The sequence below is a fragment of the Drosophila gunungcola genome, unplaced genomic scaffold (assembly GCF_025200985.1).
Source record: "Drosophila gunungcola strain Sukarami unplaced genomic scaffold, Dgunungcola_SK_2 000230F, whole genome shotgun sequence".
NCBI lineage: Eukaryota > Metazoa > Arthropoda > Insecta > Diptera > Drosophilidae > Drosophila > Drosophila gunungcola.
In genome coordinates this window covers 41,046-55,746 of record NW_026453391.1, presented here as the reverse complement: position 1 = coordinate 55,746, position 14,701 = coordinate 41,046, and the positions used below count along the sequence as shown (strand labels likewise).

General features: G+C 54.2%; 1 protein-coding gene across 1 annotated transcript; it reads left to right on the top strand.

Moving 5' to 3' along the window:
• Window positions 1-2,015: 2,015 nt before the first annotated feature.
• LOC128266025 (proline-rich protein 12-like) lies at window positions 2,016-3,315 on the top strand. Its single transcript, XM_053002292.1, has 2 exons — window positions 2,016-2,410; window positions 2,475-3,315. The coding sequence occupies exons 1-2, from the start codon at window positions 2,016-2,018 to the stop codon at window positions 3,313-3,315; spliced, it is 1,236 nt and encodes a 411-aa protein (XP_052858252.1).
• The last annotated feature ends 11,386 nt before the right edge of the window (window positions 3,316-14,701 follow it).

The following is a 14,701-nucleotide window of genomic DNA, read 5'->3' as shown; positions in this document are numbered from 1 at the left end:
AGATACCGTTGGAGGCAGCCAGCAGGCAGTATACCGCATTCACAGTGCCAGGGAAAGGCCTGTTTCAATGGAAAGTTATGCCTTTCGGTTTACACTCGGCATCAGCAACATTCCAGCGGGCGTTGGACCAGGTAATTGGACCTGAAATGATGCCGCACGCTTTCGCGTATCAGGATGATATAATCGTCATCGGACGGACACTAGAGGAGCACATGCGGAACCTAAAGGAAGTATTCAGAAGACTGCGAGCGGCAAACCTGAAAGTAAACGCGGATAAGTGTAAATTCTTCAGGAAGGAACTTCAATACTTAGGGCATCGCATTACAGACCAGGGCATCGGGACGGATACGAAATGTATCAGCGATAGCATTGCTAAAACCACCGGCAAATGTCAAAGAACTACGGCAGTACTTGGGAGTGGTGTCGTGGTACAGGCGTTTTGTGCCAGATTTTGCCACGCTAGTGCATCCGCTGAACGCCCTTCTCCGAAAGGGTGTCAAATGGGAATGGACCGACGACCACCAGCAGGCCTTTGAAGCTGTCAAGGCAAGATTGGTCGCCGACCCAATTTTGGCATGCCCGGATTTTACAAAGCCGTTTGTGCTGCAGACCGATGCCAGCGATTATGGGCTAATCGCCATTATCACTCAAAATTCCGACCAGGGTGAGCGGGTGATCTCCTAATCCAGCCGGACCTTAAACGGGTCAGAAAAAGTCATAAGGAAATTAAAGCCATACCTGGAGGGATACCACTTTAAAGTGATAACAGATCACATGGCCTTGAAGTGGTTGAATAGCATCGAGAGCCCAACCGGAAGAATCGCACGGTGGGCACTGGAGCTCCAGCAATACGACTTCGAAATCACATACAGGAAAGGACAGCTGAATATTGTGGCGGACGCACTGTCGCGGCAGCCCTTACCTGAAACCTGCCGAAGGTTGAAAACGAAGTCACCTGGTCAGCCAGCAAAACAAGCCGAATGTAGCTGGATAAGGGACACAAGGGCCAAGATAGCACAGAACCCCCAAAAATATCCGGACTATTTAGTGGAGGCTGACCGGCTGTACCGGCACAGTGCGGCACCAGTTCACAGCCCCGTACACACCACAAGAAAATCCCACGGAGAGGGCCAATAGAACTGTAAAAACAATGATCGCCCAGTTTGCCGGACAAGACCAGAGAACGTGGGATGAGAAATGGCCAGAATTGCAGCTGGCCGTGAACACTTGTGTAGCCGAGTCCACAGGGTATTCGCCGGCATTCGTCACGCAGGGTAGAGAGCCCAGGTTACCGAGCGCGTTGTTTGATGAAAAAAACCACCGGCACAGGAAGGGAAACCCAGACCCCGTCGGAGAATGCGGAAAAAATAGACGAAATCTTCGAGCTGGTCAGACGGAACATGGAGAAGGCGGCGCAGGATCAGGCGCGCCACTACAATCTCCGGAGGCGCCCTTGGAAACCACAGATTGGAGACACGGTATGGGCCAAGGAGCACCATCTATCCAAGGCGGCAGAAGGATTCGCGGCGAAACTGGCCCCCAGATACGAGGGACCGTTTAAAATAATTAATTTCGATTCTCCGGTTATTTGCAACCTGCGGCACGAACACACGAGCAAAGAAAGGAAAACACACATAAGCCAGTTAAAACCCCAAAGCATAGAGGGGCAGTCTCAACAAATCCGGCGTATCGGAGGAGCACTGTACCCTAACCGAAGAAAGGGGGAGGACGATACACAGTATCGAAATTAACGGTCAAGCACACACACACACAGGCACACGCATCAGGAGCGCGAGAGCGGGACAGGGAGGGTTTAAAAAGCCGTAGGCACCGTTATCGGCTAAACACACACATGCACGGGTTGCGTAGGAGGCGTGTACACGGAGGACACCGTTACTTTTAAACGTTACACGGACACAGAGCGGAGAGCGAGTCCCGTTACCGGTACACGTCTCCGCGAATAACGGAACCGAGGATACGTCGAAGAACCGAGGTTTCGTCAGCGACGGCGCTGCATGGTGCAGATCTTTCCAAACAAGATCGTCATCATGAGCGCACGTAAGAGTAACACCCAACAGCAAATGGAGCACGAGGTGAGGGAGGAGCGCGCCGTTCTCCAGCTTCTGGCGTCCCCCCTGGTGTCGCGATCCCCGTCACCGGTCAGCGAGGCTGACGAGGAGTCCACCGGGGAGATCTCGGACGTGGAGCTGCCGTCCGAGGAGGAGGACCCAGGAGCAGACGCGACGGAGATCGCAGAGGTCGTCGCCATCTCTTCCGACGAGAGTGGGCCAGAGGACGCGAGTGAGGAGGAGGAGAAGGAGGAGGGGACGGAGACCGTCAGTCCCGAGGTGTCCTCGGACGAGGACGACGTGGCGCGGCGAGCGGCGAGGGACCGGATGATCTTCCGCCGGTTGAGCAGGGCGACGGCAGGGCTCGGGAGGATCTGCCTAGGGCAGATGCCACCGTCGGGCAAGCCCGCAGCCGCCGCAGAAGCAGCCACAGCCGCCGCAGGAGCAGCCACCGCAGGAGCAGCCGCCGCAGCCTCCGCTGTCGGCACCGCAGTCGCCACCAGCACCGCAGTCGCCATCGGCAGCGCAGCCGCCGTCGGCAACGCAGCCGCCGCTACCGCCACCACGTGCGCCGACGCCACCACCACCGCCACCACCACGCTCAACATCACCACCACCATCGTCGCCGCCGAGGCAGCAGGAGTGGCACCTGCCACAGGCGCAGGTCGCGCAAGCGCTGCGGACCATCGTGGTGGAGGGGCGGCGGTGTCATCAGCAGACGGTCACGTGGATGTGGCCCGCGCCCGAGGAGGCAGCAGAGGAGGCCAGGATGCGAGTGGCCATCGAAGCCATCGAGTGGCGGCGCCCACCGCCGTTGAACCCGCGCGATCCAAGGGCCAAGTCGGCGAAACGCGTCGCGGAGACGGCCGATCGCGAGGGACCGGAGGTGACGCCCGAGGAGGAGTGCGAGGCCCAGGAGGGGCTGGAGAAGGGGCCATGGGAGTGGCCATCACCGCCGGAGACGTCGCGGGACGCGGGGCCACCCCCGAAGCTGGCGCGGCAGACTTCGTGCCCGGAGTCGCGAGCCCCACCGGCGAGGCCGACGCTGCGAAGACAGCAGTCGGAGGGCGCGGAACCGTGGGCGGAGGTTCCGGAGGCGGAGTGGCCGGCGCGGGTGGCCGAAGAAGCGCAACGACAGCGAGAGAGGCAGAGGAAGGCCAGGTGGGCCAAGCTCGTGCTGAAGGAGGGACAGCGCTACCGAGTCAAGGTAGCATGGGGCCGGGTGCGGGTGTTTAAGGCCCAATAAAGCAGATCCAAGCATTAAAGCCAAGCAGTTATTAAAAAAAGAGTGGTCCGCCGCAGCAGCCGATCGCGGAACGGGGGCGGTGAGGGGGGGAATCGCGGGCCAAGCACGCGGGCCGGCAGAAACACGAGGCTGCCGCAGGCGTAGGGCGAGGGGGGTCACTTGCCGCCGCAAGGGTCTCCCGGGGCACGCGGTCCAGGGTCAGCACCCCGAGACATGTCAGGGGCATCAGGGGCATCATGGTCATGGTGTCGCTGTAAAGAAAAAAGTCGTTAAATAAAGGAAAACCATAATCAGCAAGTTCACTTACCAGTTTTTTCCAAACAACGAGGCCGTGAGGAAATAAGGGACGGGGGCGCCAGGCGATACCACCGCCTATCGCCTGGCGCCCCCGTCCCTTATTTCCTTACAAAAAATACTGGATTTCTCAAGAAACGGTACACGGAGGCAACATAAGACAACGGAAACGATAACGGCAACAACGATGGCAATGCTGGACCCACTATCGATAAGTGCGATCGAGACAGGGTCAGTAGAGTGGCCAGACGACGGGAATCGGATTGGTGATTTCAAACACGGGGAAATGTCTGGGCGGGAAATTCAAATTCTACGCGGGGAATTATCGAAGGAACGAGATGCAGTTTTGGGAAAGTTCAAGTTCGGGGAACTATCTGGGGAACAGGCTAACGCAGCACAGCCATGGGAAAGTTAAAGGTCTTTTAGAGCGCTGTCTGTGGGGAGTCTTACGAGGGCAGCTCAGGGAAAGTTGAAGTTGTGAGGAGTTGAATAACTCCCCACAAGTTAAGAGGCAAGCAGAGTAAGCGCATGCAAGCAGTGGCCTACCAGTTACCAGTTACGCGGCGAATTCGCCCGTAGTAACGGTAGTGCGGAGAGAGAGAGTGGTGAACTGAGCACCAGACAAGGCCAAGGAGAGTCCGAGAGGGACAGCAATACAAGAGAGCGGCGAAGGGCCGTGGGTAGAAGAAAGTAACGGGACGGCACCGGACTTTGGACCCTGATATTAGTGCCGGGCACAGAGGACGAAAGGTCGAACGGTAAAACCGTGGACTTTGGACCAGGAGGCAAGGAGACGCCGATAACTAGCGGTAAATGGAGGCCTATATAAACCGGCCGAGCGCAGGAAGCTGGATCAGTCGATTTCTATCAAGTCAACAAGTAACAGTCATCAAGTGAACAAGTAACCAGTGAAACATCGTGAAGGAGCAAGTAAAGCCGTGTGGAATCATCAAGGAAACAAGATCGCTACGTCGAGACGTTCGGGACTTAGAGCTAAAGTCTCCGAATTGAGACACAGGTAGCTGAGGTCCTTACGGTCCTTACCTGCCTACAAGGACTGCATTGGCGAACTCCGGCGTATGCCTGATCGTCCTGCAGGAACTGTACAAGGTCCTGGTGCGACTAGCCCGGAAGGACGCGCGTGTGTTCAGCTGGTGTCTCGAAAGGCGTATGCGTTGAGAGCACAGCGGTCCACCGCTAGAGTCCCAGAACGGCAGCTTACCGAGTCGCCAACAAGGAGCGGAGCTGGTCGAGATAGCTGGTGGCGGACAAGGACAACGAGGACCCCAGGACGACGAAGACGAGCGTCGAGCGAGCAGCCCACACTTCGAATTCTTAAGCCTGCGGCAGAGAGGTTAGGGTGGAAGCGTTCGTCTAGAACCTGGCGTTTGACCCAGGGACTGCGTTGGCGGCTTCCGGCGTACGCCTGAACCGTCAGGTAGAAACTGAGCCGACGTCCGGTGCGACCGGCCGGGACAGAGCAAGGGACAGGAGGCTGCGGCTGCGAAAGGCGTACGCCTTGAGAGCACAGTGCCTGTTCACCCTAGTCTGGGAACGGTGACGCATCCCTAGTCCCTGTAAACCCGCCGAGCCAAAGGTGGCAGAAGACATCGCAAGCAAAGCCGGCGAGGAAGACACCACTTCGCAGCCGGCACGATCCGGAGAGGCGTTCAACGTAGGAAGGAGACGACGGCAGGACGTAATTCTACATAACCAGTACACCACCCCGGCCGAGGGTCAAGTCGGCGAATAAAAGATCACTGCATACTCCCAATCTTTCTGTGTGTTTTCACTGGTCAAAGGGCGGTCACGTACATATAAATTTGGTGGGACGAACACTTACATCTTCTGAGCTAGCCGCACGACATTCGTAGCGAGCAGATAATAAAGAAAATCAGTTCGTTACATCTGGCGCCCAACGTGATTGTCCTGACAGTTTAAATACAGCAATAAACAGAAATGGGGAAAAATTGGATCTATCTCCTCAAGAAAGAGGATTTCCCAAAGGTGGCAGCCAAGCTTGGCATTATCCTGGAGGGCAAGTCGGACGACATTCGAAAGGCCCTTTCAGAGTATGTTACGAAGACACAAAACGACCTAGGAATGGCAGAAATTTGGGCTGAGCTGGAGGAATTGTACGACAAACCAAGCTCGAGCGGCAAGTTACAAGACCCAGACGCTGAACAGCTCATAGCCAGCCTGGGCGTTGAGAGCATGAAGGAGGCAGGAAGATCCAGGGGCCCAAGCCAAGAAAGAAGAACAGAACAGCAAAGGCCCAGCGCACCAGACTATGCAAAAGTCGCGAAGCAAGTCAGGGAATGGTCGTTCAAGTTTGACGGCACGGAGAAACCACTGGAGTTTCTGGAACAAGTGGAATGGTCAGCAAACACATACGGTTTGAACCTGAACCTCATTCCCCGAGCCATGCCTGAATTGCTGCAAGGCAAGGCCCTAAAATGGTTCATATCAAACAATAAACACTGGAGGACATGGGGAGAGTTCAGCGACAGTTTTCAAACGTATTTCCTGCCAAGGGGTTTCTTCACAAAGCTCGCAGATCAGGTCAAACAAAGGAAACAGGGCTTTAGAGAGTCGTTCAAGGACTATATGGTTGACATGCAGACCATGATGAGACCACTTGGCTACTCCCCAAAAGAAAACACTCGAGCAGATAAAGGAAAACTGCACGCCTGACCTGAGGATTTCCCTGAGGACATATAAGATAGACGATCTAGAGTCTCTAATGGTGCTGGCTGACGAGTATGAAGTACTCGAGAAAGAGCGAGAAGCATTTATTCAAGAAAACAAATTCTCGCGAAGCAAAACAACAGCACCACAAGTCACGTGTAGAAGGTGTGAAGAAGAAGGCGGACACCAAGCACCTATTGACGGTCCAAGACAATGGACTCCAAACACCTACAACCACCAGAGCACGTTATGGAGGCCACCCAATACCAATCAGAGACCACCCAGCGCAGCTCCAAGAGCCCACAGATCACAGACACACATCGTGAACCCACACGAAGCCTGTAGACGGTGTGGCGGTCACGGACATTGGGCAAGAGGATGCCAAAACCAGAGGCTGTTTTTCTGCTGGACTTGCGGCAAGGTGGGGGTGAGGAGTGTAGAGTGCTGCCAAAGATCGGGAAATGGCCTGCGATCCCAGCCACAGAGAGGCGAGCAGGGGTCGCAAGGTGTTGTCTCTCCAAACTAACTGGCGATTTAATCGAAGAAGAGCAGCAGTTATCCGCAGCGGTACAGATTGGCAGAACCTCACACAAAGCCACAATCGACACCGGAGCAACAGCGAGCTTTATAAGCGAGGAGCTGGCGGATACACTGGCTGCTTATGGAAAGATTACAAGGACGAGAAGGCAAGTTAGGTTGGCAGATGGCAGGTGCAGCGGGATAAACACGCAGCTCGAGGTGGAAATCGAATTCGGCAATAAGCGATTGCCCATGAGCCTGTTGATCTTGCCAGGAGTGGTAGACTCGCTGGTGCTGGGATGGAATTTCCTCACAGGAGTCGGCGCCGAAATAAGGTGTGCCGGACATACAGTGGTGATCCCAGAAAGAAGAAGGCACAACGGGTGGTTACTACTACTTGGTGGTTACTACTACTTGAAAAGGGATGCATCGAACCGTCAAGGAGTCCGTACAGCTCACCAATAGTCATGGTGAGAAAGAAGACTGGGAAATGGAGGCTCTGTGTGGATTTCAGGCAGATCAACGCAAAATCCGTGAAGGATGCATATCTAATGCCGATGATCAACTACATCCTGGACCAACTCCGAGAAGCTAAATATATTAGCAGCCTCGACTTAAAGGACGGGTACTGGCAGATACCGTTGGAGGCAGCCAGCAGGCAGTATACCGCATTCACAGTGCCAGGGAAAGGCCTGTTTCAATGGAAAGTTATGCCTTTCGGTTTACACTCGGCATCAGCAACATTCCAGCGGGCGTTGGACCAGGTAATTGGACCTGAAAAGATGCCGCACGCTTTCGCGTATCAGGATGATATAATCGTCATCGGACGGACACTAGAGGAGCACATGCGGAACCTAAAGGAAGTATTCAGAAGACTGCGAGCGGCAAACCTGAAAGTAAACGCGGATAAGTGTAAATTCTTCAGGAAGGAACTTCAATACTTAGGGCATCGCATTGCAGACCAGGGCATCGGGACGGATCCGGAAAAGGTATCAGCGATAGCATTGCTAAAACCACCGGCAACTGTCAAAGAACTACGGCAGTACTTGGGAGTGGCTTAGTGGTACAGGCGTTTTGTGCCAGATTTTGCCACGCTAGTGCATCCGCTGAACGCCCTTCTCCGAAAGGGTGTCAAATGGGAATGGACCGACGACCACCAGCAGGCCTTTGAAGCTGTCAAGGCAAGATTGGTCGCCGACCCAATTTTGGCATGCCCGGATTTTACAAAGCCGTTTGTGCTGCAGACCGATGCCAGCGATTATGGGCTGGGCGCCATTCTCAGTCAAAATTCCGACCAGGGTGAGCGGGTGATCTCCTATTCCAGCCGGACCTTAAACGGGTCAGAAAAAAGTTATTCCGCCACTGAAAAGGATTGTTTAGCAATCGTGTGGGCCATACCTGGAGGGATACCACTTCAAAGTGATAACAGATCACATGGCCTTGAAGTGGTTGAATAGCATCGCACGGTGGGCACTGGAGCTCCAGCAATACGACTTCGAAATCACATACAGGAAAGGACAGCTGAATATTGTGGCTTACGCACTGTCGCGGCAGCCCTTACCTGAAACCTGCCGAAGGTTGAAAACGAAGTCACCTGGTCAGCCAGCAAAACAAGCCGAATGTAGCTGGATAAGGGACATAAGGGCCAAGATAGCACAGAACCCCCAAAAATATCCGGACAACTTAGTGGAGGCTGACCGGCTGTACCGGCACATTCCTCACAGAGCAGGCAACGAGGATGTGGTCGCATGGAAGCTATGCGTACCAAGCGGGTCAAGGCAGCGAGTCATGGCCGAGAACCACGATATGCCGACGACCGGACACATGGGCAGCCGAAGACGTTCGCGAGGGTGGCAGCGAGGTATTATTGGCCGGGCATGCACCGCGACATTAGGAAGCACGTGCGGAACTGTGAGAGCTGCCTCAGGTACAAGCCCAGTCAGCTCCAGGCAGCCGGAAAAATGCTCACACAGATCCCAGAGGAGCCCTGGGCCACAGTATGCGCCGATTTCGTTGGGCCGCTTCCTCGGTCGAAACACGGGAACTCGATACTACTAGTGCTCGTAGATCGGTTCTCGAAGTGGACGGAAATAGTGCCAATGCGTAGGGCTACCACGGAGACGCTGGAAAAGGCAATCCGGGAAAGAATTGTCTCAAGGTACGGCGTGCCGAAGATCTTAATCACCGATAACGGGGTGCAGTTCACGAGCAGGGCGTTTAAGCGGTTTCTGACAGAGTTGGGAGTGCGGCACCAGTTCACAGCCCCGTACACACCACTAGAAAATCCCACGGAGAGGGCCAATAGAACTGTAAAAACAATGATCGCCCAGTTTGCCGGACAAGACCAGAGAACGTGGGATGAGAAATGGCTGGCCGTGAACATTTGTGTAGCCGAGTCCACAGGGTATTCGCCGGCATTCGTCACGCAGGGTAGAGAGCCCAGGTTACCGAGCGCGTTGTTTGATGAAAAAAACCACCGGCACAGGAAGGGAAACCCAGACCCCGTCGGAGAATGCGAAAAAAAAAAACGAAATCTTCGAGCTGGTCAGACGGAACACTTATTCACTGGTCGCGGGCCGTCGCGCGGTCGAGGCGTCACTCGGATTTCACGGAAAATTAATGCGGGAGACACGTCCGCCCCGTCTTACCATTCCGACACAAGAGACCGCACGCTTGATCGGTGATCCCCACGCTCCCTTTTTCTCGCTTTCGGGATTTCTAGTATATTCCTTAATTTCTAGTATTTTCTATTACTCACTAAATATCGGCTAGCGTTGCCACTCGGGTTTGGAACTTAACTACGGCTTAATATTCGGTTTTAGCTTATATTTATTATCCATTATGCGTCGCTTACACCTATAACCTTACATACTACCAAAAATTGTATCGTACACCGTCTAGGTGTGTACGTTACACCCCCCCCCCCCCCCATTTCTTCATGTGGGGTGATAAAAAGGTGGGGTGATAAAAAGGTCTTGATGGTGACGATGAACCGGAGTCCGTCGCCTCCTATGGCTATGCGGACTCGGCGTCCGCGGCCGGCCTGGGCCGCTACCTTCCTACCTGACGGTGTAGCTAACAAAGGTCTTTATCTATTACAATGGTTATACAATGGTTACTCGACTGGATATACAATGGTTATTCGACTAGTTTTTAGACTATCCTGCGGCTGTATGCTGCTTACTGTATCGGGTTGCTCGGTCCGGTAATACTATCGTCGATCATATCTGGAGTGGCTCCTGCGTAGTATGGTTTGAGCTGGGATATGTAGGCGATCCGCCGCGATCGATCTCCGGGGCGCTGCAGGCGTACCAAGTTCGGAGATGTGAACTTCGTAACGGTGTAAGGGCCGTCATACCTGGCAGCAAGTTTGGCGGCGAATCCCTCGGCTGCTTTCGATAAGGGATGCTGTCGCAGCCAGACTTGAACGCCGAGCGTGGGTCTCCATTCTCGCCTTCGTAGGTTATAATGTCTCGTTTGGTCTTGAGACGCTGTCAACATATTATCCCACGAACTCTGGTCGCCTTTCGACAGCTGGGATATCAGCGTCTTCACAGTGCGGTTGGTCCTTTCTGTGGGATTCTCCTGTGGGCAATATGGAGCCGAGTACTGGATTTCTACGCCGAGCTCGGTGAAATAATCTTTTAGGACCCGGCTTGTGAATTGGGTTCCATTGTCGCATATGAACTTCCGGGGAATGCCCACTCGTGCAAATATGCGTTCCCGAAACGCTTTCTGCACTTGAGCTGCGATGGCTTTCCGGAGTGGTATCAGTTCTACCCATTTCGAGAATACGTCGTGAAACACCAGAAGCATAGTATTTCCTTGTTTCGACCGTGGTAGTGGGCCTACAAAGTCCGCACAGAGAATGTCGAAAGGTTCACTGACGACCCGGGTTAGCATCTTACCTGCCGCTTTGGTTTGTTCCGTCTTAAACCTTGACAAGATTCACAATGGCGAACATGGCGTTTGGCGTCGCGATACATACCGGGCCAGAAATACCTCTGGGTCAGACGCGTGATCGTTTTTCGGACTCCCAAGTGTCCTGCGGTCGGAGAATCGTGGCACTCACGTAAGACACAGAGCTTCCACGGGAAGTAGTCCTCATCGTCAGCTCAGTAGCCCATGTTCCTGTAGAGCTGGTCGTTTTCGATCATGCAGTCGGCGAACTTCTCGGGTTCCTCCTGTATTCGGTCTTTCATCCTTTTGATCCAGTCGCAGTGGTCCTCGAGTTCGACAGCGCCTTGCAGTACCTCACAAGGCTGTCGAGAAAGTGTGTCGGCCACGACGTTCAATTTCCCTCGTCTATAGCGTACGTCGAATTGGAATTGCTGCAATTCTAGCGCCCAACGCGCTATTCGGCCGGAAGGGCTCTCAATAGAATTTAGCCACTTCAGAGCTAGATGGTCGGTAACGACCTCGAATCGGTAACCCTTCCAGGTAGCACCGCATCTTCCTGATTGCCCAGATTATGGCCAGACACTCTTTTTCCGTGGTAGTGTAGTTCTGTTCCGCGGGGGTTAGTCGTCGACTAGCGTATGCGATGACCTTTTCTTGACTTTCGGAGCCCTATGATAAAACTACGCCCAAGCCGACGTCACTCGCGTTTGTTTTGCAAAATCCCTAATATGGGAGCAGTAGTCTGGCATCTTTTAATTTCTAACAAGGCAGCTTGCTGTTCTGGTCCCCAGGTCCACTACCGTCCTTTCTTTAGTAGCGCAGTCATCGGTTGCACGATAGTCGCGAAACTAGGGACAAATCGCCGATACCACGAAGCCATCCCGATCCATTGACGGAGTTCCTTTAGGTTAGAGGGGCCTTTAACCCGTTGATCGCAGACACCTTCTCTACTGATGACGTGGCCGAGGTAAACGAGTTTCTGCTTGAAGAAGCAACACTTCTTTGGATTTATCTTTAAATTCGCCGCCCGCAATCTGTGGAAAACTTCCGAGAGATGAGTGAAGTGCTGTTCTTCTGTCGCGCTTATGACAATAATATCGTCTAGGTAAGCGAAGGCGACCGGTTCCATCTCCACAACCGATTACACTATCCAGAGCGCGTTGAAACGTGGCACTGGCAGAAAGCAGCCCGAAGGGCATGACCTTCCATTGGTACAATCCTCTCCCAGGAACCGTGAATGCTGTATATTGGCGACTATCCCTAGCCATGGGAATTTGCCAATAGCCGTGCTTGAAGTCCAACGTGGAGATATATCGGGCGTGGCGTAATTTCTTCAGAATGTGATTGATTCTCGGGACTGGGTAGGCGTCGGGCACTGACGGTAGTCTACACACATGCGCCCATCGCCAGTCTTTTTCTAGACCAATACGATGGGAGCGCTGTGCGGGCTTCTGGAAGGTTCGATGGCCCCGTCACGGAGCAGTTCGTCTACTTGGGCATCGATGACATGTTGCATCACGGGTTTCCGGGGATAATACCTTTGAATTACGGGCTTATCGTCGCGCATGACGATAGTGTGCTCGGCGACGTGAGACACCCCATGCAGCTTCTCGAACAAGGCCAGTTCCCAATCGCTTAAGCTTTGTTGCGCCGTCCCCATCTTAATGGGCGCGACGCCGTCGATGTTCGGGGTCGTAGCTCGCGTAAGAGAGGGTCCTCCTGCCGCTTGGGATTCATTTTGCAAGTCGAGGGTAGCTCGACCACATCGCATCTGAGTTCCCGCTACTTTGAGGAAGTCCATCCCAAGTATTAAGCGATCTAACATGGTGGGCATTACTAACATAGGTAAGAGCACCGTAGTTCCGGCCAACGTAACCGAGGCTCGCCAGAGCTTCGCAACATCCAGACATGACCGGTCGGCCAACGCTATTCTAGTGACAACATCCTGTAACTCGCCTGCTTTCGCGGCCAGGCGAGTAAAACTTTCGCTGACGAAACTCCTCGATGCCCCTGTATCAATGGTGGCGTCCACCCGTTGTTCTCCGACTTCTATCGCTGCTGTGATGAGCCCGCCGTGTAACCTTAACGGGGGCTTTACTGGGGTCGGGTTGCTGCTCCGTTCGTCTTCGCCGCTTCCGGGTTCCGGCGGAGGCGTTCCCCGTTCCCCGACACATTTCGACGGCAACAGTCTATAGTTAAAACTCCTGGTCGCCCACAGTCCCAACAGAAATCCCGACGTGGGTTGGGGCAGTTCCTTTGGAGATGTCCGTTCTCCCCACAGCGATTACAAGCCCGCCGTATGTCCACTCGAGAGGTTCCTTGACCGATCATCTGGTGGGTCACGTGTCCTGTCTGCGTTGTATTCACCGGAATGGGTTCGGCGATAGGCGAAGTTGAGGTTCTTCTTGGTTCCTGTCCATGGTTGCTCTTGGCTCGCGTCGAGTCGTCTCGAGTTGTTTGACACTCTCATATTCCGTGGCCATATGGGTCAACTGTGTCAAAGTCACGAATTCACTGCGTTTAATATACAGTCGGTATTCTGGAGCCATGTTTTCGTATGCCCGGTACAATTCTTCCTCTTCTCGATAACCGGCTTGCTGCATCTTGGTTCTGAGCTCGATCAAGTAAGTCTTGAAAGGCTCTCCTCTCCGCTGCACGTGGGTCCGTATCTCATCTTCCAACCGCTCGAAATATCGAGGTGGTAGGAAGAAGTCGAGGAATTCCCTCCTGAAAGGTGGCTCGTGCGAAACCACCGTGCCGTCATCTTTTCCTCGAGCGCGGCGATGAGAGTCAACGGATCCGAACTCCCATCGAACCGCAAATTCCATTTATGCATCTTCTCGGGGAGCAGATGTTGAGTGGGAGCCGTGCTGCTCCGTGTGTCTCGTCCTTGTAGATCGGCAGGTAAGCGGGCATCTACCGGTGGCATCCAGGTACCGTGCGTCGATCCTGGGTGAATCCCTCGATGGCGGGCTGGAGTCCCGATCGATGTAGCTCCGGAAGTCATGGGAATGGTGAGGGAGCCAGTGAGTTGTCCCGGCTCACCGTTCCTTCCTGAAGGATTCGGGCTTGGGGCCCGGCTGCTATATTGCTCCTGCAACTGAGCCAGTCGGTCCCACACCCTCTGTGAGAACGACCTTGTGCTGACGAGGCTGGCGAATGCCTTCCTGGTCTCCTCGACGGTACCGTCGGCTTTAAAACCAAACTCCAGGGCGAGAGAGCTGAGTTCGTCTTTTCGGCGAGCGTATATCCAGCGGACTCCTATACCTGGATTCTTAATAAAATCGGCTTCTTCGTACTCACCGTCGGATGCCTTTGGGTTGCTCATCGTTTGTTGTCCTCTTCGATTTAGTTTAATGTTAACTTCCTTCTCAAGACTTCTAGGTCCTTCCGGAGATCGGATGTGAACGGTTCGAGTGACTCTTCCCTTCTTTTTCTTCAGTGGGTTTTTAAGCCACTTGTATGATTCTCTAGCTAGTCCCGGTGTCCCTGGTCGGGTGCCACTTGTAAGGATGCTCTCTGGCCGGGGTACAGATCTCAGTCAGATCCAGGAGTCCTTTACAAGAAATTTGTAAATCGCCTAAACACCGGACTAGAGAGTTTCATTCAACGAGTGAATGAGTCGTTTGGGGGGGTCACGCCGAAGGTTCTCGTGGACGTCGAGAGAGAGTTGATCGCGCCGTATCTTGCTCCAGAGTTAAAAATCCCACGGGCTGGACCTTGTGGCGAGGCCAAGCCAGGCGAACGATTTCACGAGGGTGGGAACGCCGGGTGATCCCACTAAGCCGTTTTCCGAGTGCCGGAGGCCAAAAATCCACCGTGCTGGACCTTCGGGCGAGGCCAAGCCGGGACACTATTTCGCGAGAGTGGGGCCGGCAGGGGACGTCACGCGCAAGTCGTTTTCCACGTATCGGAGGTCAAAAATCCACCGCGCTGGCCCTTCGGGCGAGGCCAAGCCGGGTAGGACGTGGGGGGGATTGAAGGG

What these genes read in the sequence shown, in the direction of transcription:
- LOC128266025 (XM_053002292.1), top strand. Translation starts at nt 2,016, where the DNA reads ATGGTGCAGATCTTTCCAAACAAGATCGTCATCATGAGCGCACGTAAG. An exon ending in GACCGGATGATCTTCCGCCG is followed by an intron (nt 2,411 to 2,474) that starts GTTGAGCAGGGC and finishes CCGTCGGGCAAG; the next exon opens with CCCGCAGCCGCCGCAGAAGC.